Source organism: Schistocerca piceifrons, chromosome 10, assembly GCF_021461385.2.
Source record: "Schistocerca piceifrons isolate TAMUIC-IGC-003096 chromosome 10, iqSchPice1.1, whole genome shotgun sequence".
Lineage (NCBI taxonomy): Eukaryota > Metazoa > Arthropoda > Insecta > Orthoptera > Acrididae > Schistocerca > Schistocerca piceifrons.
Window position 1 is genome coordinate 23335909 of NC_060147.1, and position 27733 is coordinate 23363641.

Genomic DNA, 27733 nt, shown 5'->3' on the forward strand with positions numbered 1-27733 from the left:
AATGAAGTAGCTAAAACCAGTACTGTCTCGGGACTAAGCCAAACGAAGTATTTGAAAGGCTTCACATAGCGAAACTGAAGCAACAACTTCACGAGCACTATTTCATCCTAGTATTCTTCTTTACAACTTTTATCTTGATTATCTTCTTACGTGGTTGGTTTTCTTGAAGTTTCTTGGTGCACTGGACCTGCTATGCATTGCCACCAATTCTTGCTATGCAATTTCTTTTCAATTTGCAAAGGTTTGAGGATGGGAAGAGAGCTTTCTGGTATTTACGTTACTAAACGACAATGATTTTTTAAAGAACTCTTCCATATTTGGTTGTTTTATGTAAGAATTAAAACAGTGGGTGGTCAGATGTCATTACTCAGAACAACATACCCAAAGTGAATCTCATAAAAGAAGAGAATGACATTTCTCTTCAGCTTCTTTCAACCGTTTCTGGTCATTGTAGGGGCAGTGCCTCTTGTTCTCTGCATTGCAAGACACTGGCAAGCTGCGACACCTAAGCGTAAGTGATCCCTTCACAACAGGTGAAGACCCTCAATCAGTGCTGTGCCTTCGTGACATTCTGTGCACATGAATCTCCCTTCAGCACTATAGATTGATCAAATCAGCGTGTGCACAGTGGAAAACTCTCTACATGCTAGATACCTAAAAAATACTTTAACACAAACATGGTTCGTCTGATGGCAAGGAAGAAGTGGAACAACGTTTTACTCCACAAACCGTCAACATATTGCAAAATATTGTTAACCAGTAGTACTGATGGTCTAGAGGCCATTTAAAATTTATTATTTAAAAAATTCTAGTCATGCATATTTGATGAGAACTTTAACTGGAAATCACATGTTATAGATATTGAACTCTTCAGTCCAGCAACTTTCCTCTATGTTTAATTGCTGTTTTTGATGATGAAAGGATAGAAAAATAATATACTTTGCACACTTCCACTGGTTGATGCCGTATGGAATAATTTTATGGGCCGATTCCACACACTGATACAATGTATTCATTTCATCTCACAGAACCATGCTGTTAAGATGATAACCGGTGTGCATTCTTTTACATCACACAGACAACTGATTAAAAATTATGTGTACTAACAACAGCCTTACTCACTCATGAAAGCACAACCTGAAGATATATTGCATTCATAAACATAGCATTAGGAACACAAACAGCACTCACTTTCTGGTATTTAACCTTACTTTTGCACAGAAACATAAAAATATCTGACTACCTCGACAGCTCTTCCTGCTCCACAGATGAATTTTTGGATAGGTAGTATTATCATCATTGGGTTCCATTTATCAAATTTTGTAGCTGATTAATATAAAAAATAATATTGTTGAGTAAATGACTATCAGTAGCCACATTCTAGCAGAAAATTTATCTTTTTTGTAAACCTACTAATACCTTTAAAATCCTAGTGACTGCCATAAATATTATCTTTAGAACATGCGAAAACCTAAAAATGAGACGATAGTGCTCCAGATAACTATCAACTTAGATCCTGCATGCTTAAAACCTGACTTTTGTTACGAAGTATTCAGAAGGAAGTTGTTTTCCAACATACTGTCTTTTGGAACTGGGCCAGTTTAAAGCATGTTGCATAAAAATATTCTCTTTTTCATGAAATCTCTACTAACTATTTCTGGTCATCATTGAAATGTAACATCAGAATGCTTTACCATGCTGATACTTTTAATTACTAATATTTTAATTCAATTACACTTTGCCTATGTTAATTTATGCAAGCAGCAAAATTGAAACACAAGATTGACATATCATTGTGAGCACTTGTTAAAGCACACTGCTCATTGCACAATTACTTCTCACAATAGTTGAAGCACTGCTTATAGTAATTACAAGACAAATTGGTTATATGTATTTTAACACACATTCTCTCTCTCTCTCTCTCTCTCTCTCTCTCTCTCTCTCTGTGTGTGTGTGTGTGTGTGTGTGTGTGTGTGTGTGTGTGTGTGTGTGTGTGTGTGTGTGTGTGTGTGAGAGAGAGAGAGAGAGGATTTATTCTTTTCTGCTTTCTCCATTGTGAAAATTTAGTCCAAGATGGAGTGAAGAAAGTTAATGATTTTGCACCATTAAGGGGATATGGTCTAACCCGGGGATTAGGTACTACATATTTAATCTTTGACAACATGATTGAGACCTACTGCTATCAGCCAAGCCAGACTATGAAATGCTATCATTCAGCATAGTTTAAACAGGTAGCGTGACATTTAACAGGTGGCCCTCTAGAATGCAGGGGAAATTTGAGTTTGCCATTTTAAATTTAATACCAAATCACTATCCTGTCCTATAATATGTTTTGGGATGACACTTACCAAGTCTCACCAAGTAGGCCTATCAGTTTTCATTTCATTACCCCCCATCAACACTCATAGATGTAGAAGTGGCTTGTTTAAATATTTGTAAAATCAAAATACAAAATCCCTTAGTGACATTGTTAATAATGGCACTTACTGCTGCAAATTACACATAAAAAATGAACAACATTATTGATATTGGTCAAATGCATAATGTGGATTGCCTGAACTCTTCCAATTTGCACCAATCCAGAACTGGACTCTAGTGTTTGAGAAGAAGTTACCAAATTGTTGGTAAAATTACAAATGTATCAATGCTGAAAGTACAGATGAGAGTTTTGATACAGACACATTATACTCACTGTTCACCTTAAAAGATATAATTTGGCAGTCAGACTTTTACAGTTGAATACAGTGAAAGTTACATGAAAATTTCAAAAATGGGTACAAAATATAACAGTCACATTTCTCATTTTAAGATGTCATGTGCCATTCATATACAACATATTTCTTTTTCTCTGCTTCTTATAAACTTTGTATAATCAACTATGCATGCTAGTAACTAAAAACCTTTTACACGTATTTCAGCAATGTCAATGCAAACACACACACACACACACACACACACACACACACACACACACACACACACCAATTTATAAATTTCATTCTTATTTCACAGACATTCAAAAACATAATGTAGACATTGTGTTGCAAATAAACCGCTATATATTCTCATTTCAAGATGCGATGCATCACTCATGTACAACATATTTCTATTTCTCTATTTGTGATGTACAATTTACAGTTAACTTTGCACACAAACACCCACTAGTACCAGTTTACTGTTACATGTGTTCCAGCAATAGCAACACCTGAACAACACACGCAAGGCAGTTCTGCCCTTATTTCACAGAAATTCAACAACATAATGCGTATACCGCATTGAAAAGGCCAGAGTTAAAGTTTGGTCCTCTCATAATAGACATCAACCTCAAATCTCTCAAAAGCACAGAAATTTGTGAGAATCCTTACACAGTTAAATATCATTTCATTAAACGCGATATCACAGACAAGAACACAAGATCACAAGAGCCAAAAAGTGGGCTCACATTTTCTCGCGGTACACGCGGTAAGGTTACCAGCACACAGTCCGGTGCACGGCGAACGCAGCTCGGAACACTGGACAGTGGTCGCCCTGTGACGTTCCAGTTCCAGCACCACCCACGCAGCTCTGTGGAAACGTTCACCCACCGAGACCAGAGAGCACGACCGTCAGACCCTGGTCTCGGTGAGACCATTTTGTCATGTGGGCCGGCGGTTCCTCCTCTCACGCTGTTTCTTCTTCCGGTAGAAGTGCCGCCCCGCCAGGATCGCACCGGTTCCCAACCCGATTCCTATGAGCGATAAGCTCCCTATCAGGATCGCCTGGCTGCCCGCTGCACTGTCAGGTTTGGGTTCCGTACCGGGCAGCGGGCCAGATTTTGGACTGTCGCCCTCCGGTTTCGCCGTTCCCTCCACTTCTTGAGACCTGACAAAAGCAACAACAGACAACAATGAGAGAATCTTGTAGGTGGTGTAGCCTGAAATGTAGCTGCCACAGCTAGGGTGTAGTTGTAGGGATTTTTAGTAGTTTTATGCACTGTTGTGCTGTGGAATAACATTTTTGTAACTTAATGCAAAGTTTTCGCTTTATTTCTTGCAAATGCTCAAGTTAATAATGTAAGACAAAAAATATTCAAGGTAATAGGCACTCCATTGTTAATGTAACATAAATTAGCACATTTTGTATAAACTTTATTAGCTTCTTTGCAACAGGGTCAGATCACATGTTTAGTGTACACATATGGGCTAATGTCACAACCCAGTACTACTTGAGAAAAATGACTTTGATATTATTATTTGGATGAATGTGTGAAAGATCAGTTTTAAGCAGTAAAAGTACTGTTTTCAAACAGTGGAAACTCCAGGTCAGAATATCAACGATGTAAGCAAAAGATAGATTGCTACTGACTCTAAAAATGACAGGGTAAGTTGCAGACAGGCACAGTTAGCACACTTACACATTATCTTTCAGACTCAGCCTTTGTCAGTAAAAGAAAAAAGTAGAAAAATTAATTATAACACTATAGATGCTCTTTCCGGGACAGTTCTTTACATTATTCATCAACCCAGCGGAGGTAGTAAGAAGGAAGGGGGCAGACACACACACTACACAGAGAATTACAAAATGTGAGGAGGGGAGAGATCAGGATGACTGAAGCAGAGAAACAATGTGGTGTTCTTTTCCTTAACTTTTCATAATTGTGAGTGACAAGTGAAACAGGAGAGAGGATGGCATCAATATTGTTTGCTGGTGATTTGATGGTGTGGGTGAGAAGTGAGGCAGAAGTACGACAGCAATTAAACATTTTGGAAGAGTGCGTACAAAAGTTAAGCTTAAAATTTAATACATAGAAATGTGGACTACCGGTCACAACAAGAAAATACGACGGACCTATAGCAAACACAATACTGAGGATTATTGTACTGAAAAATGGAAGAAAAGACATAGGGAAGCAAATGTGCAAGCCAAACTAATAGCTTTCAGAGGACTGTGAGAGGAATGGTGAACATGGAACTGTCTTAGAAAAGAAAGAGGGTGGCATAACAAAGTTCGGGAAGAGTGTCACAGGTATGACACACAAGTTTGGATGGAGATAATTAAAATCAAATCGTTTCTCATTACAGCAAGATCCTTCCACAAAATTTCTATCACCAACTTCCTCATTCCAATGCAACAATATTTTGTTTACTCCCACCTACATAGTGGGCAGTGTCTTCCATAATAAAATAAGAAAAATCAGATCTCACAAAGATACATATGTATGTTCATTTTTCCCTCATGCTATTTGAGAGAGGAACAGTACAGAAATAGTCAAATTGGATCAATGAACACACTGCTAACACATGGGTGTCAGTTGTAGAGCAGACTCGTAGGTGTACCAATTTTCTTGGACACTGCGTAAGTCTGGATCATGAAGGCAAGGGAAGAAATTAAGGTGCAAGCAAGTGAAATGAAGTTATTGAGAGGTTGGCTAGATATAACAAAAATGGAAAAGATGACAAATGGAGGTATTGGGAAAATAACACACAAGAAACTGCTGTGTGGCAAGATTGGGAGAAATTCATTAATAAAATAGTATGGGCATGTGAAGACAGCAGATATCAGGATGTCTGGGAAGATGTATTAGATGAAGATGAAACACAAGAGACTGTTTGGGGAAAAAAGAAGGTGAAGACTGGTCCAGAATAGTGAAAAAGAGGTGGTGGGAGATGATGGCAAGACTCTTGTACCAAGCAGACTTTGACAGTAGCCGGAAACTGTGTAGCATGTTGGGTGGCTAGCTAAATAACAACAGGAAATGTCTCAGCAGCAGAACACACACATAAAAGGGAGTTGTAATTAGGCAAGCTTTCGGAGGCAGTGGCTCCTTCTTCAGGCAGAAGGGTTGAAGGGAAAGGAAGAGGTGTGAAGGAAAAGGCTGGAGAAGTCTAGGACAAGAGATAGGTTTTGGGAAAATCACCCAGAACCAAAATCTACCTCTTTTTCCTAGACTACACACACACACACACACACACACACACGCACGCACGCACACACATACATACATACATACATACAGGTTGAGGCAGCTAAGTCAGAATACCCCTTGTATCTCCCCAACCATAATAGATAAAAATATGAATTGCAGGGAAAGGGGCTACTTGAATACATTACATTTCATGTTTGTGCTATTTTTTATTGCAGAGATACGAGGCCATCTTTGGTTTTTTTAAAAAATAGAACCCTATGTTAAATTTTAGTGAAACATGAAGGGCTTAAAAAGACGGTTTCAAATATGTGTATATCATAATATTTAGGCAAATAGTTTTTGAGACACAGGTAGGTTCTCGTATCATGTTTGCCCTTCGAAGCAGCGTTGTCCAATGCAACTTTTCCTGTTGTCCACTGAGGAACTTAACAGGGAAGGCGTTATTTTCCTGCTTCTCAATAATGTTACAAGGTGACACACGAGGTAGCTGGAGATAAGGGTATAAATGTGCTGCTGGGGTAATGAGGCATCGCATTTCCGTCGCAGTTTCTTGGAGCAGACATGTACACCAACGAAGAAAAGTTAGCTATGCTTCTAGTGTATGGTAAAAGCAGAAGATACGCTGTTAGAGCAGTAAAGCGATATGGGGAGCTGCATCCTGATCGTGAGCGTCCTATGTGCCAGCTTCTTGCACGTATTTCAAGAAACTACTTGAATCGGGACGATGGAGCGCCATACAGAGCACAAGGCAGAAAACTGCAACTGGTGAGGTACATGAAGAAGGCATTCTAGCATTGGCGCGTAACGAACCTACTGTTTTGTTGCAACATATCGCCTCAGAATGTGCTATTAAGTCAGAGAAGTGCTCTACGCATATTGCACCAGCAGAGATTTCACCCACTTCAACTCTCATTACAACAAGCACTATGCGGTGTGGATTTTGAACGGCACCAGGAATGTTGCCGGTTTGCTCTGCAGCGCCTACAAGATGATCCAACATTTTTTCAACGGGTGCTTTTTACTGATGAAGTGACTTTCATCAACCACAGTAATGTGAATTTCCATAATATGCATCACTGGTCAATAGAGAACCCTCATTGGCTTCAACAGGTACAGCATCAGCAACTGTGGAGTGTTAATGTGTGGTGTGGCATTGTCAGAAATGTCATTGTGGGGCTGTATGTCATTCTGGGTATACTAAATGGCAATAACTATGCACAGTTCCTGCGAAACATTCTGCCCATTTCACTGGAAGAGGTACCACTAACTATGCATCAGCGCATGTGGTTTCAACACGATGGCTGCCTGCTCACTCTTCCTGTGTGGCTACAGAGTTGTTAAATGAAAGTTCCCAGATTGTTGGATAGGACGACGTGCTGAAGTGAAGTGGCCAGCCCAGTCTCCTGATCTGACCCCTCTTGATTTGTTTCTGTGGGGAGCAATCAAACAAACTGTATGCTCAAATACCAACTAATCCAGACGATATGAAGCAACTTATCATCGAAGCCTGCGCTGATATCTCACGTGACACCCTTGCAGCCATTCACATATCATTCGAACGGCGGCTACAAATGTGAATTGCAGCAGAGGGGAAGCATTTTGAGCACATGCTTTAGTAAAGGAGGAGGAGGATATTAGTGTTTAACGTCCCGTCGACAACGAGGTCATTAGAGACGGAGCGCAAGCTCGGGTGAGGGAAGGATGGGGAAGGAAATCGGCCGTGCCCTTTCAAAGGAACCATCCCGGCATTTGCCTGAAGCGATTTAGGGAAATCACGGAAAACCTAAATCAGGATGGCCGGAGACGGGATTGAACCGTCGTCCTCCCGAATGAGAGTCCAGTGTGCTAACCACTGCGCCACCTCGCTCGGTATATGCTTTAGTAAAGTTTTGTATCATGTACAGTATGTATTTTGCATCTTTGTGTGTATTTGCTTTGTATTGTGATCAATTGTAACTATTTTCAAATAAAAAACAAATATGTACAAAATAATTGTGACAAATAAGGGCCTCCTCATTTACATTTGTATTTCTGTTACTTAATATGCATTAACATCTAGTAGTATTTTAATACTGTATGTTGTCTACTATCACAGCTGTCAAATAATAACTGAATAATATTTGTGCGACATCATCAGTTAATTTTTGCCCAAAATATCATAGTATGTATTACTATTGTCAGGTAAATGAGCATGTTTGTGTAAGGATGGAATCGCAACGTTTACCATGGACTCTACACAACAGGAAAGATCACATTGGACAACGCCGCTTCGAAGGATGAACACGATACGAGAACATATCTGTGACTCAAAAACTATTCGCCTAAATATTATGATATACACATATTTGAAACCATCTTTTTAAGCCCACCATGTTACGCTGAAATTTAACGTAAGGTTCCATTAAAAAAAAAAAAAAAAAAAAAAAGATGGCCTCATATCTCTGTAACAAAAAATAGCACAAACCTGAAATGTGATGTATTCAGGTAGCCCCTGTCCCTGCAATTCACTGTCCAAACGGCACCTTTGTATCTATTACGGCTGGGAAGATACAAGGGGTGTTATGATTTAGCTGTCTCATATAGACACACACACTTTAGCTATATACTAAAAAGTCGGGAATATAATATGTACTCGTTTAATTACATTATCTTATCGACAGTATCCAGACACACACACGTACTGCAAACTTCACCACTAGATGTGTGATGGACCTGCCAGTATAAATGGAGGGGTGTGGGTGTATTATGTCATCAGTAGAGAAGCAGTAACAGTAGAATTGGTTGGTCAGTGGAGCTCAGCGACTTCAGATGTGGACTAGTTACTGGATGTCACTTGAGTGAGAAATCCCTTAGCTTGAAAGCCTTCTGAAGTTGCCCAGTTTGATCCACTGTGATGAAATTGCAAAGTGGAACATCCACAGCTAAACAGAGACCAGACAGACCTCACGAACTGACGGACAGGGTCAGTTGATCGTTGCAGAGGGCGGTTTTAAACATTCGCACGATATCGTTGGAACGAATCACTCGTAAGCTGTAAGTGCTACCGTGAGTCCAGCTAACACAATGACTGTGTGTAGGAAGTTGAAAGGATGGGGTGCAACTGTCAAGCAGCTCTTCATAAGGCACACATTTCTGTATTCAATGCTAACAATGCCCAAGGCAGTGTAAAGAGCGACACCTGCTGGACAGAGAAACGAGTATTTTGTAGTGATGAATCATACTCTCTCTCTCTCTCTCTCTCTCTCTCTCTCTCTCTCTCTCTCTCTCTCTGTGTGTGTGTGTGTGTGTGTGTGTGTGTGTGTGTGTGTGTGTGTGTGTGTGTGTGTGTGAAAGAGCATACAATAGAGGATTAGCTCTGAGGCAATATTTTTGTATCAGCATGACAATGCACCCAGTCACAAAGCCGCATCCCAGACAATGGTCTGTAGATAGTAACATTCCTGAAATGGAGTGACCTGCCCAGAGATCCGACTAGAATGCAATGGAACACCTTCGGAACGAGTCAGAATGACGGGTTCGCTCCGTCATCCGATTGTAGGAGTGGTTTTGCAGCTGCCGACTCGGCGTGCAGTGCGCAATCTGAGGTGAACTGCAGAATGAGTTGTAGGCAACCGTGGTATGCACTGTCACACACCGGAGCACGAAAGTAGGTGCAAACATTAATAATGATTGATTCACTTAGTTTTGTAGGAAATGAGATAATGCATAATATTTTAAAGTGATCAGACTAAATCTTAAAAGAACGGCTAATTTGAGAAGAGTTGTGTAACTATGTATGTTAACATAATGTGAAGGAACTTTAAACAGTGTGGGAGTATTTTCCATGAATGCAAAGTATAATAAATACAGTGTCTGGCATATACTGTTTTGATTTCAATAGAGTTTTCTTATCTTTGTGGTACTGACTTAGTTATGTGGAGTAGTGAGAGTAGGTGTCGGATAGGTACTTTTCACTTAGGCATATGGTTAGAAACTTCATTACCCTCACACATTTATTTCTGGAGCAACAATATCTACCAATGCTGTCGAGATCAAGAGTCCAGTGCCAAACTGATATGGCAGCAAACTTAGGAAGCCAATATTTGAGAAGCAATGTCAATCTAAAACTGGCATGGTATTTTACAAGGTGGAGGTCATAAATAAAATAAATTTTGTAGAATAATTTTTTACCCCAATCAGGGTTCTTTTGCTGTTAAAAGTCTGATAATAAATGGCAACTCAGTGGCAGTACATGAGCGTGAGCAGTTTTCTACAAATCCTTGAGTATGTCAAAGACAAGGTATCTGATAAGACAAAAAATACTCCTGCTGATGACAAAGCTGATTGTGGTGGTGGTGGTGTGTGTGTGTGTGTGTGTGTGTGTGTGTGTGTGTAGGTGGTTTACCAAACATGTTCATTTTGTGGAAGTTGCTCTCATAGTAGGACTTGTTCAAGCCTGCTCACATCTGCATTTGTTCTTCCCACCATACAAAAACATTTCTGCACACCACTTTCTTGAGGAGCTCCACTATGCGTGCATTCCGGCATGGTAGGATGATGTCTGCAATGAAATGTTGGTCTGCTGAGTTTACCTGTTCTGACGGAACATGTCACAGTGTAAGGGAACAGTGTGATGATCAATTTCAGATTGCTCCATGCAGCCTCTCTTTCATGCTGAAGTAGCATTAGTATGAGATATATATGAGTGTATTTTATTGTAATTAAAAATAATTTCAAACATATATTAAACTGAGGGGATACAGAGGATACAAAAAGTGACTTTTTCCACAAATGTAATATAATCATACGTTTAGAAAGAAATACTTGTAAAGTTATGGGCCATTGTATTTTATAACAGCCATTCTTGTTCACTCACAAGTGGAATTAAAAGAAGAGTTGAGTCTCTAATTGCTAATGATAAAGATGTGAAGATGATAACAAAGAAATGAAACCACAAAGAGGGGCAGAATACTATGCAGAAGAACCAGAAGAATTTTTGAGAAAGACAGTAAGTACATCAAAGAAGAAAGCAACAGGAAAAGGTCAGATAATATCAGAGATGATTGAGGAGTTACTCAAACTAATCAAAATGATACGGAAGAAGGAAGAGATGCCAACAGAATGGACTCTAGCTGTTATTGTACTAAAGCATAAGAAAAGCAAGAGGGTATTAAATAACTATACAGGGATCTCACGAATATGAGCCACGAGGTCTTAACTTGATAATACTGGCAAAACTTAAGCCGTGCACTGAGGAAATAATATGGAATTACCAACCAGGCTGCAAGTCAGGAACATCTATAACTGACCATATTTTTACCTCGAGACAATTCCGGGAAAAGTATTGCGCATTTTACAAGCCAGTCGCCGCCACATTTTTATATTTTTTCAAAGGTATACAATACTTTCCGTAGAGCGAGCCTATACAACATCCTTAGAGAGTTTGGTTACTTAAGAAATTAATAAAGCTGGTAAAAACTTGTACTTCAAAGGCAAAAATTAATGTAAGATGTAAACAGGAATGTCAAAAAGTGCAAATGTGAATGACGATACATTGTCACCCACATTATTGAATCTCTGCCTCAAAAAAAAATTGTACGCAAGATGAAAAGAGTAGGAAAAGGCATGGATCTGAATGGAAATCTGCAAATGCTGACATATGCGGATGATGTGACAGCTATATCAGAGTCAAGAGAATAAATTATGGAAATAGTAGCTACCTGTGTCGAAGTGCAGGGAAGGCGGGCTTGAGAATCAACCCAGAAAAGATTTAAGTGATGGGATTAAGTAGAAGGATGAACCATAGTGTGCCTGGGGATCCATAGTTGGGAGAGAGAAAACTGAAGATAGTTGAAAACATTAAATACTTGGGATCATACCTCAACTGTAGGAATGATGTCCAGCCAGAAGTAAAGTGACAAATTGTTTGTACTTCCAAATCATAAAACAGCCTAAAACCAACAATGAAATCAAGGGTAATTTCAATAAAAGTTAAAATGAAGGCACGTAATACAATAACTGCACCAGCATTGTTATATGACAAAGAAACATCAACTACCACCAAGACTGATAGAGGAAAACTGATGGTTTACAAGGAAAGGTCATGAGAAAGTTTTATGAGCTAGTGTAGGAAGAAATAGGATGAAAGATACTGAAAACAGAAGAAATATACACTGCACAATCAGACCAATATTTTACAAAAATCAAAGGTTAAGCAGCTGCAGTGGGCTGAACATGTTGTAAGAATGATAGTGCAAAAGTAGTGTTCAGAAGAAAGCAGATGGAAAGCTTCCCAGGGACGACTGAGGATGAGATGGGAGGATGAACTACAGAAAGACTAGGATTCACAAGAAAAATGGATGGAAGCTGCACAGGACACTATCTGGTGCAAGCAGTTTTTACAGTCGGTGCATGATCTCCAAGGTCCCCAACTGACAAGTAAGTAAGTAAGTAAGTAAGTAATTTGTTTATAAACACTACAAGAGAACTTCTATGCGGTTATCTTCCAGTCTTACACGCCTTCAGGCCCTCTTCTTGAAAGAAACAAACTCTTGCAATCTGGACTGCCCCCAGATTTAGTCACCTGCAGAAGCCACACACTCCTATAATGTGCACAGAGTATACAATAATGTAGAACAGTACGTGACTTACCTCGAAGATACGGCCTGTGTTGTCGAAGATGTGTCCGCTTCGGTAACTGCCGACAGTTCGGTAGGCTTCTCCTCTGCCACGTCAGGTGGCAGAGCCTGCCTCTCAAATTTTGCTAGGCGAGGTGTGTCAGGAGCCACGTCACGCAGCAGCAGAGACCTGATGGGCTCAAAATACCTCAGCATGGGCTTGACGTCTAGCTCAGTTATGCCCATAACCTGGTTGATGACATCTAGCCATGGAGCCGACAGCCCTGCTACCATTAGCTTCCTGTCAGATTAGAATATCGAGATATATAGAAAGTGCAAACAGAAAAATTTATTAGAAACAAGCAAAAAAACTGCAGCAAATCAAGATAGCTAGTTAGTGGACTCTGAAGTCCTTCCATCTGGAAAAGTAGAGGAAGAGATTGGAGAAAATATGCCCATTTCATAAATTGAGCTTGCTTGTTTATTTATCACGACAAGATTAGGTCCATTAAGTTCTTCATTACTTCTACTAAGCATTATTCATATTTTGTATTATATGCACTGAAATAAAATCATTACAAGAGTTCTTACATCTAATACGGAACCCAAGGATAGTAATGATATAAACACAGTGAAAACAGTTGTAGTTCTAGAAGAAAAGAACTCTTTATATTCATTCAGTAAAAAGTGGAATGCAATCATATAACAAAAATGTGTGTGTGTGTGTGTGTGTGTGTGTGTTCCTATCGACCTTCCAGCGCTTTCGTATGGTAAGTCACATCGGGAAACATTCCACATAGGAAATATATATCTAAAAACAAAGATGATGTGACTTACCAAATGAAAGTGCTGGCAGGTCGACAGACACACAAACAACCACAAACATACACACAAAATTCAAGCTTTCGCAACAAACTGTTGCCTCATCAGGAAAGAGGGAAGGAGAGGGAAAGACGAAAGGAAGTGGGTTTTAAGGGAGAGGGTAAGGAGTCATTCCAATCCTGGGAGCGGAAAGACTTACCTTAGGGGGAAAAAAGGACGGGTATACACTCACACACACACACACACATATCCATCCACACATATACAGACACAAGCAGACATACTTAAAGACAAAGAGTTTGGGCAGAGATGTCAGTCGAGGCAGAAGTGCAGAGGCAAAGATGTTGTTGAATGACAGGTGAGGTATGAGTGGCGGCAACTTGAAATTAGCGGAGATTGAGGCCTGGTGGATAACGGGAAGAGAGGATATATTGAAGAGCAAGTTCCCATCTCCGGAGTTCGGATAGGTTGGTGTTAGTGGGAAGTATCTAGATAACCCGGACGGTGTAACACTGTGCCAAGATGTGTTGGCCGTGCACCAAGGCATGTTTAGCCACAGGGTGATCCTCATTACCAACAAACACTCTCTGCCTGTGTCCATTCATGCAAATGGACAGTTTGTTGCTGGTCATTCCCACATAGAATGCGTCACAGTGTAGGCAGGTCAGTTGGTAGATTACGTGGGTGCTTTCACACGTGGCTCTGCCTTTGATCGTGTACACCTTCCGGGTTACAGGACTGGAGTAGGTGGTGGTGGGAGGGTGCATGGGACAGGTTTTACACCGGGGGCGGTTACAAGGGTAGGAGCCAGAGGGTAGGGAAGGTGGTTTGGGGATTTCATAGGGATGAACTAAGAGGTTACGAAGGTTAGGTGGACGGCGGAAAGACACTCTTGGTGGAGTGGGGAGGATTTCATGAAGGATGGATCTCATTTCAGGGCAGGATTTGAGGAAGTCGTATTCCTGATGGAGAGCCACATTCAGAATCTGATCCAGTCCCGGAAAGTATCCTGTCACAAGTGGGGCACTTTTGTGGTTCTTCTGTGGGAGGTTCTGGGTTTGAGGGGATGAGGAAGTGGCTCTGGTTATTTGCTTCTGTACCGGGTCGGAAGGGTAGTTGCGGGATGCGAAAGCTGTTGTCAGGTTGTTGGTGTAATGCTTCAGGGATTCCGGACTGGAGCAGATTTGTTTGCCACGAAGACCTAGGCTGTAGGGAAGGGACCGTTTGATGTGGAATGGGTGGCAGCTGTCGTAATGGAGGTACTGTTGCTTGTTGGTGGGTTTGATGTGGACGGACGTGTGAAGCTGGCCATTGGACAGGTGGAGGTCAACATCAAGGAATGTGGCATGGGATTTGGAGTACGACCAGGTGAATCTGATGGAACCAAAGGAATTGAGGTTGGAGAGGAAATTCTGGAGTTCTTCTTCACTGTGAGTCCAGATCATGAAGATGTCATCAATAAATTTGTACCAAACTTTGGGTTGGCAGGCCTGGGTAACCAAGAAGGCTTCCTCTAAGCGACCCATGAATAGGTTGGCGTACGAAGGGGCCATCCTGGTACCCATGGCTGTTCCCTTTAATTGTTGGTATGTCTGGCCTTCAAAAGTGAAGAAGTTGTGGGTCAGGATGAAGCTGGCTAAGGTAATGAGGAAAGAGGTTTTAGGTAGGGTGGCAGGTGATCGGCGTGAAAGGAAGTGCTCCATCGCAGCGAGGCCCTGGACGTGCGGGATATTTGTGTATAAAGAAGTGGCATCAATGGTTACAAGGATGGTTTCTGGGGGTAACGGACTGGGTAAGGATTCCAGGTGTTCGAGAAAGTGGTTGGTGTCTTTGATGAAGGATGGGAGACTGCACGTAATGGGTTGAAAGTGTTGATCTACATAGGCAGAGATACATTCTGTGGGGGCTTGGTAACCAGCTACAATGGGGCGGCCGGGATGATTGGGTTTGTGAATTTTAGGAAGAAGGTAGAAGGTAGGGGTGTGGGGTGTCCGTGGGGTCAGGAGGTTGATGGAGTCAGGTGAAAGGCTTTGTAGGGGGCCTAAGGTTCTGAGGATTCCTTAAAGCTCCGCCTGGACATCAGGAATGGGATTACCTTGGCAAACTTTGTATGTGGTGTTGTCTGAAAGCTGACGCAGTCCCTCAGCCCCATACTCCCGACGATCAAGTACCACGGTCGTGGAACCCTTGTCCGCCGGAAGAATGATGATGGACCGGTCAGCCTTCAGATCACGGATAGCCTGGGCTTCAGCAGTGGTGATGTTGGGAGTAGGATTAAGGTTTTTTAAGAAGGACTGAGAGGCAAGGCTGGAAGTCAGAAATTCCTCGAAGGTTTGGAGAGGGTGATTTTGAGGAAGAGGAGGTGGGTCCCGCTGTGACGGAGGACGGAACTGTTCCAGGCAGGGTTCAATTTGGATAGTGTCTTGGGGAGTTGGATCTTAGGGGTAGGGTTAGGATCATTTTTCTTCGTGGCAAAGTGATACTTCCAGCAGAGAGTACGAGTGTAGGACAGTAAATTTTTGACGAGGGCTGTTTGGTTGAATCTGGGAGTGGGGCTGAAGGTGAGGCCTTTGGATAGGACAGAGGTTCATCGAAGACACCAACCACTTTCTCGAACGCCTGGAATCCTTACCCAATCCGTTACCCCCAGAAACCATCCTTGTAACCATTGATGCCACTTCCTTATACACAAATATCCCGCACGTCCAGGGCCTCGCTGCGATGGAGCACTTCCTTTCACGCCGATCACCTGCCACCCTACCTGAAACCTCTTTCCTCATTACCTTAGCCAGCTTCATCCTGACCCACAACTTCTTCACTTTTGAAGGCCAGACATACCAACAAAGGGAACAGCCATGGGTACCAGGATGGCCCCTTCGTACGCCAACCTATTCATGGGTCGCTTAGAGGAAGCCTTCTTGGTTACCCAGGCCTGCCAACCCAAAGTTTGGTACAGATTTATTGATGACATCTTCATGATCTGGACTCACAGTGAAGAAGAACTCCAGAATTTCCTCTCCAACCTCAATTCCTTTGGTTCCATCAGATTCACCTGGTCGTACTCCAAATCCCATGCCACATTCCTTGATGTTGACCTCCACCTGTCCAATGGCCAGCTTCACATGTCCGTCCACATCAAACCCACCAACAAGCAACAGTACCTCCATTACGACAGCTGCCACCCATTCCACATCAAACGGTCCCTTCCCTACAGCCTAGGTCTTCGTGGCAAACAAATCTGCTCCAGTCCGGAATCCCTGAAGCATTACACCAAAAACCTGACAACAGCTTTCGCATCCCGCAACTACCCTCCCGACCTGGTACAGAAGCAAATAACCAGAGCCACTTCCTCATCCTCTCAAACCCAGAACCTCCCACAGAAGAACCACAAAAGTGCCCCACTTGTGACAGGATACTTTCCGGGACTGGATCAGATTCTGAATGTGGCTCTCCAGCAGGGATACGACTTCCTCAAATCCTGCCCTGAAATGAGATCCATCCTTCATGAAATCCTCCCCACTCCACCAAGAGTGTCTTTCCGCCGTCCACCTAACCTTCGTAACCTCTTAGTTCATCCCTATGAAATCCCCAAACCACCTTCCCTACCCTCTGGCTCCTACCCTTGTAACCGCCCCCGGTGTAAAACCTGTCCCATGCACCCTTCCACCACCACCTACTCCAGTCCTGTAACCCGGAAGGTGTACACGATCAAAGGCAGAGCCACGTGTGAAAGCACCCACGTGATCTACCAACTGACCTGCCTACACTGTGACGCATTCTATGTGGGAATGACCAGCAACAAACTGTCCATTCGCATGAATGGACACAGGCAGACAGTGTTTGTTGGTAATGAGGATCACCCTGTGGCTAAACATGCCTTGGTACACGGCCAGCACATCTTGGCACAGTGTTACACCGTCCAGGTTATCTGGATACTTCCCACTAACACCAACCTATCCGAACTCCGGAGATGGGAACTTGCTCTTCAATATATCCTCTCTTCTCGTTATCCACCAGGCCTCAATCTCCGCTAATTTCAAGTTGCCGCCACTCATACCTCACCTGTCATTCAACAACATCTTTGCCTCTGCACTTCTGCCTCGACTGACATCTCTGCCCAAACTCTTTGTCTTTAAGTATGTCTGCTTGTGTCTGTATATGTGTGGATGGATATGTGTGTGTGTGCGAGTGTATACCCGTCCTTTTTTCCCCCTAAGGTGAGTCTTTCCGCTCCCGGGATTGGAATGACTCCTTACCCTCTCCCTTAAAACCCACTTCCTTTCGTCTTTTCCCTCTCCTTCCCTCTTTCCTGATGAGGCAACAGTTTGTTGCGAAAGCTTGAATTTTGTGTGTATGTTTGTGGTTGTTGTTGTTTGTGTGTCTGTCGACCTGCCAGCACTTTTTTTTGGTAAGTCACATCATCTTTGTGTTTAGATATATATTTCCTACGTGGAATGTTTCCCTCTATTATAACTATATATATATATATATATATATATATATATATATATATAAAAACAAAGATGATGTGACTTACCATACGAAAGCGCTGGCAGGTCGATAGAAACACAAACAGACACATGCATACACACAAAATTCAAGCTTTCGCAACAAACTGTTGCCTCATCAGGAAACATGGTGTGTGTGTGTGTGTGTGTGTGTGTGTGTGAGAGAGAGAGAGAGAGAGAGAGAGAGAGAGAGAGAGAGAGAGAGAGAGAGAGAGAGAGAGAGAGGGGGGAGAGAGAGAGAGAGGGGGGAGAGAGAGAGAGAGAGAGAGAGAGAGAGAGAGAGAGAGAGAGAGAGAGAGAGAGAGAGGGAGATGAGGGGGGGGGGGGGGGCGATGTAATAACGTCATGACACTTTCTACTGGTGTGGCTGGGAATGAAGACAGATTAACTGGCAAAAAATATGAGACTGCTCCACTGTTTGACAGGCAGTAATGTTCAATTTTTGAGGGAACACACAAAACACAGTGCTTCAATTTTTCCTTAGGTGCAACAGGGTACTCAATAGTGTGAACTGTAAAAAAAATGTTCAAATGTGTGTGGAATCTTATAGGATTTAACTGCTGAGGTCATCAGTCCCTAAGCTTACACACTACTTAACCTAAATTATCCGAAGGACAAAGACTCGAACCTCCAGCGGGACCAGCCGCACAGTCCACGACTGCACACCGTAGACTCCTCTGCTAATCCCGCACGGCTGAACTGTACACAACAGCTTGTTGCAGAGGCAGAAATAGCATTATGGAGAGGTAGTTTTTGAATAGTTTTGTTTTGTGGATGGGTACAGCTAGGACATTAGATAAACGAGACCTGGTTTTATGATAATAATGAGACAACAGAATAGTTGCACAACTACATCGGTCAAAACTATCATAACTTGACATATGAAGGACTGACTGGGTCAAATAGGCCGATGATACAGACACTCGAGCATTCAGTTATTTCATCTATAATTTTTACTAATTGTGTCATACGTGATTGCACTTCAAAAGTGAAGGTTCAGCAGAATGAGTGATAGCAAAAACACAAGTTTTTGTTTCAAATCACATGAGAATATGTACTGAAATTTCTTGAGAGCATACACAGTAGTGGAAGTGCCTCTGCACATGGTGACAGTATGTTCTGCCTAGTTCAGTTCTTTACTGTTTTCCGATACAGTATTGGGATACCACTAAGAGAATAGGGAGAAATTGTTCACAGAATTCAGGTCTAATTAACTTCAGATCGGATAGCAAAATTACCTGACACTTTTAGGCATTCGATTCAAGTCCTACATTTTGTGTCCGTGTCAACATTGGAAACAGATTGTCAGATATTGGATGACGGCAGTATTGATGACATCATCTGATCTAACACTGGGATAAAGCTTCAAGTCATCAGATAGAAATAATGTTTCGTGCAGGACAGAACTAATGAAATGTTATTTGCTTACAAAGGCACAGGACTGACGCCTGTGGCATTCTTAAGTGAGCACGGTTCCATGACAGCTTTTCATTCCCATAGATATACTGCTGCCCATTACAAGCTGTTCTAAAACTACCACGGCATACTATCTGAAAATTTTAGCTGCTGAATTTTTCTGAACATTATGCCAGAGGGGATGGTATCCAATTCCCTGCTGAAGCTATTAGTGTCAACATCGTGGTTCCCTTAAACTGCAGAGTGTATTTCAGGTCATCAGTTACTGTAAACGTTTGACTACCACTGGTTTCTGCTTGCAGCAACCATTATTTTATTATTATTGCCTTTCACAAGAAACCGCTTATGCTATTGCAAGACAGAGACAGCTACTGTACATCGAGGTACTTCTATGTATTAGTGCATTTTAGTAGTCACAGTGTTTGCAGCATAGTTTGTGCTTTGTGACTGTAGGCGATCATTCCTTTTTTTGTGATGATATTGGAGGAGATCACTGACAGTAAAAGTAAGTATATACACACATCAAAAAAAGTTTTGCATCACCCCATTTCCCAGAACTCCTTAAGACAGACATTGACTGTGGATACTGTATCACAGACACAGTCCCTTTGACTGTTCAGAGATGTCACTAAACCCGCCCATTGAGGTAAACAACCATGCATGAGCAGCACCTATTAGACGGAGGGGGTCCGACAGCCGGTCAGTTCCAGTCATTCTGCCAGGAAGGAGGTACACGGCTTGTGTTGTCTGTAGTTCAACCATGCCTAGACGGTCAATACCGTGGTTCAACCGCGTCCGCATTGTTACTTTGTGTCAGGAAGGGTTCTCAACAAGGGAAGTGTCCAGGCCTCTCAGAGTGAACGAAAGTGATGTTGTTTGAACATGGAGGAGATACAGAGAGACAGGAACTGTCAATGACATGCCTCGCTCACGCCACCCAAAGGCTACTACTGCAGTGGATGACCGCTACCTACGGATTATGGCTCGGAGGAATCCCAACAGCAACACGACCATGTTGAATAATGCTTTTAGTGCAGCCACAGGACATCATGTCATGACTCAAACTGTGTGCAGTGGGCTGTATGACACACTACTTCACTCCCTATGTCCATGGCGAGGTCCATATTTGCAACCGTAACACCATGCAGCATGGTACAGATGGGCGCAACAACATGCCGAATGGACCGCTCTAGACTGGCATCACGTTCTCTTCACCAATGAGTGTCGCATATGCCTTCAACCAGACAATGGTACGAGATGTGTTTGGAGGCAACCTGGTCAGGCTGAACACCTTAGACACACTGCCCAGTAAGTGCAGCATGGTGAAGGTCCCCTGCTATTTTAGGGTGGCATTATGTGGGGCCGACGTACACCGCTGATGGTCATGGAAGGTGCCGTAACGGCTGTACGATACGTGAATGCCATCCTACGACCGATAGTGCAACCTTATTGGCAGCATATTGGTGAGGCATTCGTCTTCATGGATGACAGTTCACGCCCTCATCATGCACATCTTGTGAATGACTTCCTTCAGGATAATGACATCGCTTAACTAGAGTGCCAGCATGTTCTCCAGACATGAACCTTATTGAATATGCCTGGGATGGATTGAAAAGGGCTGTTTATGGAAGACACGACCCATCAACCACTCTGAGGGATCTACGCCGAACCGCCATTGAGGAGTGGGATAATCTGGACCAACAGTGCATTGATGAGCTTGTGGATAGTACACCATGACAAATACAGGCATGCATCAATGCAAGAGGAAGTGCAACTAGGTATTAGAGGTACCAGTGTGTACAGCAGACTGGACCACCACCTCTAAAGGTCTTGCTGTACGGTGGTACGATACGCATTGTGTGGTTCTCATGAGCAATAAAAAGGGTGGAAATGATGTTTATGTTGATCTCTCTTCCAATTTACTGTACAGGTTCCAGAACTCTCGGAACCAAGGTGATGCAAAACTTTTTTTGATGTATGTATAAAGTTATTATGACATAAATTTGAGATTGTACTACATATGTTGTGAGTGGTTTCCAAATGAAATCATCGGAGCAGTACACACACATTGCACATTATTCACACACACACACACACACACACACACACACACACACGGTGGTCATGGTGTGTTTGCTTGTGAGTATGAATAGTGTGAGTCTCTCTTTTACTGATGAAGGCTGTAGCTAAAAGCTTTATGTAAGTGTCTTTTAAGTGTGCCTGTCTGCCACTTAACATGTCTTCATTACGGTACCTAGCATATAAATTTATTAAATTTTGGGCGACTGGAACAGAAAAGGGAGGTAATGACAGTGGCACGTAAAGTGCCCTCCACCACACACCGTTGGGTGGCTTGCGGAGTATAAATGTAGATGTAGATGTAGTAGATGTAGATGTAGGCCTAGTGAGTATGGTGGGTGGGGGAGGATCCACCGTGTAGTATGGCCAACCTTACACTGAATGTTTCAGGCACTGGTACAAAGTCATGCAGTTGCAGTCTGTCAGTTGATTTCAGTAATTTTTGCCGAAGGCTTTTGAATGTATTTACTGCGATGAAGGTGATGCCACACACTTGCACGATATACCATAGCTGCTGCAACTTATGGAACGATACTTGTATATTAATAATACAAGAAAAGTAGCACATAATTAGTCAATACCTGCAAGAATCCTGGAGATACTAAAAGGTATCAGATAGATTATATAATGGTAAGACAGAGATTTAGGAACCAGGATTTAAATTGTAAGACATTTCCAGGGGCAGATGTGGATTCTGACCACAATCTATTGGTCATGAACTGCAGATTGAAACTGAAGAAACTGCAAAAAGGTGGGAATTTAAGGAGATGGGACCTGGATAAACAGAAAGAACCAGAGGTTGTAGAGAGTTTCAGGGAGAGAATAAGGGAACAATTGACAGGAATGGGGGAAAGAAATACAGTAGAAGAAGAATGGGTAGCTCTGAGGGATGAAGTACTGAAGGCAGCAGAGGATCAAGTAGGTAAAAAGACGAGGGCTAGTAGAAATCCTTGGGTAACAGAAGAAATATTGAATTTAATTGATGAAAGGAGAAAATATAAAAATGCAGTAAGTGAAGCAGGCAAAAAGGAATACACACGTCTCAAAAATGAGATCGACAGGAAGTGCAAAATGGCTAAGCAGGGATGGCTAGAGGACAAATGTAAGGATGTAGAGGCTTGTCTCACTAGGGATAAGATAGATACTGCCTACAGGAAAATTAAAGAGACCTCTGGAGAGAAGAGAACCACTTGTATGAATATCAAGAGCTCAGATGGCAACCCAGTTCTAAGCAAAGAAGGGAAGGCAGAAAGGTGGAAGGAGTATATAGAGGGTTTGTACAAGGGCGATGTACTTGAGGACAATATTATGGAAATGGAAGAGGATGTAGATGAAGATGAAATGGGAGATGAGTCGAAACAAGGCCCCGGGAGTAGACAACATTCCATTAGAACTACTGATGGCCTTGGGAGAGCCAGTCATGACAAAACTCTACCATCTGGTGAGCAAGATGTATGAGACAGGCGAAATACCCACAGACTTCAAGAAGAATATAATAATTCCAATCCCAAAGAAAGCAGGTGTTGACAGATGTGAAAATTACCAAACAATCAGTTTAGTTTAATAAGTCACAGCTGCAAAATACTAACGCGAATTCTTTACAGACGAATGGAAAAACTGGTACAAGCGGACATCGGGGAAGATCAGTTTGGATTCCGTAGAAATGTTGGAACACGTGAGGCAATACTAACCTTACGACTTATCTTAGCAGAAAGATTAAGAAAAGGCAAACCTACGTTTCTAGCATTTGTAGACTTAGAGAAAGCTTTTGACAACGTTAACTGGAATACTCTCTTTCAAATTCTGAAGGTGGCACGGGTAAAATACAGGGAGCGAAAGGCTATTTGCAATTTGTACAGAAATCAGATGGCAGTAGTAAGAGTCGAGGGACATGAAAGGGAAGCAGTGGTTATTCAATCTGTATATTGAGCAAGCAGTAAAGGAAACAAAAGAAAAATTCGGAGTAGGTATTAAAATTCATGGAGAAGAAGTGAAAACTTTGAGATTTGCCGATGACATTGTAATTCTGTCAGAGACAGTAAAGGACTTGGAAGAGCAGTTGAACGGAATGGACAGTGTCTTGAAAGGAGGATATAAGATGAACATCAACAAAAGCAAAACGAGGATAATGGAATGTAGTGGAATTAAGTCGGGTGATGCTGAGGGAATTAGATTAGGAAATGAGACACTTAAAGTAGTAAAGGAGTTTTGCTATTTGGGGAGCAAAATAACTGATGATGGTCGAAGTAGAGAGGATATAAAATGTAGACTGGCAATGACAAGGAAAGCGTTTCTGAAGAAGAGAAATTTGTTAACATCGAGTATAGATTTAAGTGTCAGGAAGTCTTTTCTGAAAGTATTTGTATGGAGTGTAGCCATGTATGGAAGTGAAACATGGACGATAACCAGTTTGGACAAGAAGAGAATAGAAGCTTTCGAAATGTGGTGCTACAGAAGAATGCTGAAGATAAGGTGGGTAGATCACATAACTAATGAGGAGGTTTGAATAGGATTGGGGAGAAGAGAAGTTTGTGGCACAACTTGACTAGAAGAAGGGATCGGTTGGTAGGACATGTTTTGAGGCATCAAGGGATCACAAATTTAGCATTGGAGGGCAGCGTGGAGGGTAAAAATCGTAGAGGGAGACCAAGAGATGAATACACTAAGCAGATTCAGAAGGATGTAGGTTGCAGTAGGTACTGGGAGATGAAGAAGCTTGCACAGGATAGAGTAGCATGGAGAGCTGCATCAAACCAGTCTCCGGACTAAAGACCACAACAACAACAACAACAACAACAACAATTCGTCAATTTGAGAAACCCAAAATATGCTAAATAACTAGACAATGTGGACTGATATATCTCCTATTTTTCCAGATGTCCACCCCCACAGTCCAAGGCTGCTGTCTTATGAATTATGCACCATACTGATACATGAGATGAGCAAAAGTTGGTCACCAAAAGGAAAAATTGACCATTATTTCTTACCTTAGCAAGCCATCTTTCTTTATGATGTCAACAGGATTTTGTGGATCATGTATATTGTCATTGAGCAGCTTTTCAAACAACTGGAACTGCAGAATTATCCCAGCAGCTGTCCTGCAAATTAAAAATACAGGTGTCCATCTTAAAAATGAAAAGATGCTTCTCAAAATGGGTGCTTGTTACCATAGCGCACAAAGAATTTATTTATTTATTTATTTATTTATTTATTTATTTTTTTTTTTTTTTGCACAAGATACTATAACACTGAGTCTGCAGATATGCATTAATAGACTTCTGATGTTTACCAAACAGTACTAAACATCCCAATTTGCCCATCGCAGGACCCATTAACAAAGGTGTGTGTAGTTATAGTCAGCAATCCTGTAACAATGGGCTTCCATAGTAGTTTGCTATATGACTTTGATTTTAAAATAGGGAGGAGTTCCAAGTGTAGTGTTGAGGGGAAGAGCTCAGACACTGCCAATGATTTGGCTCGTATTTGGCAGGTTGCTTGTGGACCACATAATAAGAAGGGCTCCAAGATGCATTTGCTCACTGCCTCTTTGTTTCTGATAAAACCACTGCTAAAGTTCATGACAGGCAATTTACTCTGAACTGATGAGATTGATAAATAATTGAAAGAAATGAGCAATTTTCATCATCATATGTGATGTCCGTGTAGGCACATTTCCCACGAAATCAAGAATAACTATTATGGTTGCCACTTACAAACCTGTAGGATTAACACCCTTCAACAAAAGTAGTGCTGGCTGAGTGTCCAAGGCATGTGCCTGTTGATCAGGGAACTTGGGCTTGATTTCTACATACTCTCAGCAGTTCTTGTCCACTGTATTTAATTCTGTAGATATATGAAATGAATTCGCTGGAAGCATGCTCGAAGTTTGCAACAGACTAATGATGGAGAATGACTCCTTCTGGACATCATATACAGGGTGGTCGGAAATTCCAGTTACAGACTTCTAGGACACACAGAGGGTAGTGAGTACATAACATTTTTACAACAGAAGTTGTGAAGTGCATGCTCGATGCTGGAAAAGTCTTGCTGTGAGAGTGTAAATTAATATAGTTTGTGTGGAAGTGTGTGTACTGATGTAACTACTGGACATCAAAATGGAGGCACACAGATGGACACTAACCGAAAAAAAGCCGCCTATACTGTTGCAAGCCAGCACCCAGCATTATGCTAGCAGCAATGATGTAACATCCCGAAACCATGTGAAGATGAACCTGAAAAGGTTTGAAAACTGGTTTATGGAATAAAACATAATTATTCAAAAAAGTGACTGGTTGCAGTTCTGTATAACTTATTTACAACCATCATAATTCTGACAACATTGCCTGCCTGAAGTTGACAACACTCCTCCACCCATCATTCACATTTAGTGATACAGACTGTAGCAGTCCTAGGCTGATATTCATTTCCCAAATTGAATCGGTCAATGCTGTCTCTCTATTTATGAACTGTGCACTACCACTTTTGGTCGCATTTGTGTGATATGTGAATTTTGTAGGGGAGATTAGTTCTTTATTGCAATTGCCTGTTATTTCTTTTTCCTACTTCATTTTTATGAGAATATTTGGTATGCTTTTCATGCAGAAGTATGCACATTTCAGAAAGCTAATCATCCTGGTATTTATTACAACCCATTTAAATAAATATGAATAAGGTGATATATCTTGTGAAGTAAAAATAAGTTAATGTAACAAATTATTGTAGAAATACAAATTTTGTTGATGAGATGATTTTCATCCAAACAGTGCAACTATGTATATTTGGCATAAGACTGTCTTTTGAGGTTGTTGGCACAACAGGAGGCGAGAAGTCTTGTTTACAAGTCAGTTCTGTGAAGTCATCGCATACATACACCGTTTGTTGAGACTGTTATAATTATGTATGTAAATTTAAGAACAATGTCAAGGAAACTACTTCAATATGTTTTGAACTCTATTATGTTAATGACTGCATTCAAGAAAATGTCATAGTAAACATACAACAGTAAATAATTAGTTTTCAGTCATTTCATGAAGCAAACATGAAGTAAACATACAACAGTAAATAATTAGTTTCCAGTCATTTCTTGAAGCAAACATGAACCTCTTCATTAGATTGTAATGATAGCTATTTACTGTCTCTGGACTACAACAGCAATCATAAAGGTAAGTAGAGATATACCTTTCATGTAACTTCCACTCAATGGACTATTTTGATATTGCAAGATAGTGGCACATTACAAATTTTGCCAGTTATTGTCAATACCACAATCGTAGTGGGACAATTAAACCATATTAAAATCTGTTTTCATAACACTACGTATTCCATTCAACAGGTCTTTAAAATTCTTTGCCATTCCTAACTGAATAAAAAGGTAACTGTTAATTTCTTTTTTTTTTTTCGTCTCTCTAAAAATCTCTTTCTAAATTTTTCCTTGAGTTTCTTTACTCCTTGCTCAGTGCACAGCCCGAATGACTTTGATGATAGACTGTAACCTTGCCTCAAATTCTTTTCAATTACTACTTCACGTTCCTATCTTTTGACTCTCGTGACTAAATGTACTGTATCACTTTGGTAAAGTAATGTGTTGCTCAAACATTTACTGAACCAACAAATGATGATCACTTCCACAAAAAGTTTGTTTAAGTAATGAATTAGTTTAGCCTCCTGTTTGAATGTGTGTTTTATTTATGTGAATGTTTTCTGGAATTGATGGATGCGGCACATCTTCAAGCTTGGATGATGATAGACATCCTACCACGTTTGCGGTATCTGCTGGTTGGGCAGTTTATTCCGTGTCGTCAGCTCCTGTTTTGCAGATATGATGCAAGTCATGGAAGAAGAATGACCATCACAATGCCAATGATATGACAGAGACAAGAGAAAACCTCCCATCTGTATATTAAATTCGTACCTGCTTACAAAGGCCATTTTGGACATAGGCCATTTTAATGTATTTGTGATGTTCCAGAAGCAAACTTCGCTATGAGTGATCATTGTAAATGAGAGTACAATATATGACACTTTATTTATGACAATCGTCATATTTATTTCAAGAATCTGGGTGTTGGATCACACATTTCCAGCAATAACTGCCACGCTTTTAAAAATGAAATCCAACAGAGAGATATTGATGACTGTGGAGAAATGACAAGGTGAACTAATGAATAAAAGGAAATCATGGCTCTCAAGCAAACTCCACACTGCCATTCAGTCTCACTGTAAAGAAGCAGCAGAACATCCCAGACTGCAGTCTGTGTTTGCTTTGTATATTTTCCCTCTGATAACTTTAGAATTTCAAAGAGTACCCCAATCAGTATCATCAAGAACTACCAGTAGGAATGGAGCTCTCTTCTCACTGATATGAGCGACAGGATTTTAGTAGACTTTTTAATTAAATGCCTTTAGTT

At 41.3% G+C, this 27733-nt stretch overlaps 1 protein-coding gene across 1 annotated transcript in view; it reads right to left on the reverse strand.

Annotated features, from left to right (window-relative positions):
• Positions 1 to 2411: 2411 nt before the first annotated feature.
• LOC124718918 (angiotensin-converting enzyme-related protein-like) overlaps positions 2412 to 27733 on the reverse strand; it is a 371244-nt gene continuing 345922 nt past the window's right edge. Inside the window, exons 12-14 of the mRNA XM_047244572.1 lie at positions 24314 to 24424; positions 12536 to 12802; positions 2412 to 3861 (exon numbers count right to left, since the gene is read on the reverse strand). Coding sequence (XP_047100528.1) covers positions 3636 to 3861; positions 12536 to 12802; positions 24314 to 24424 — 604 coding nt within the window. The 3' untranslated portion in view covers positions 2412 to 3635. The remainder of the gene's footprint in view (positions 3862 to 12535; positions 12803 to 24313; positions 24425 to 27733) is intronic.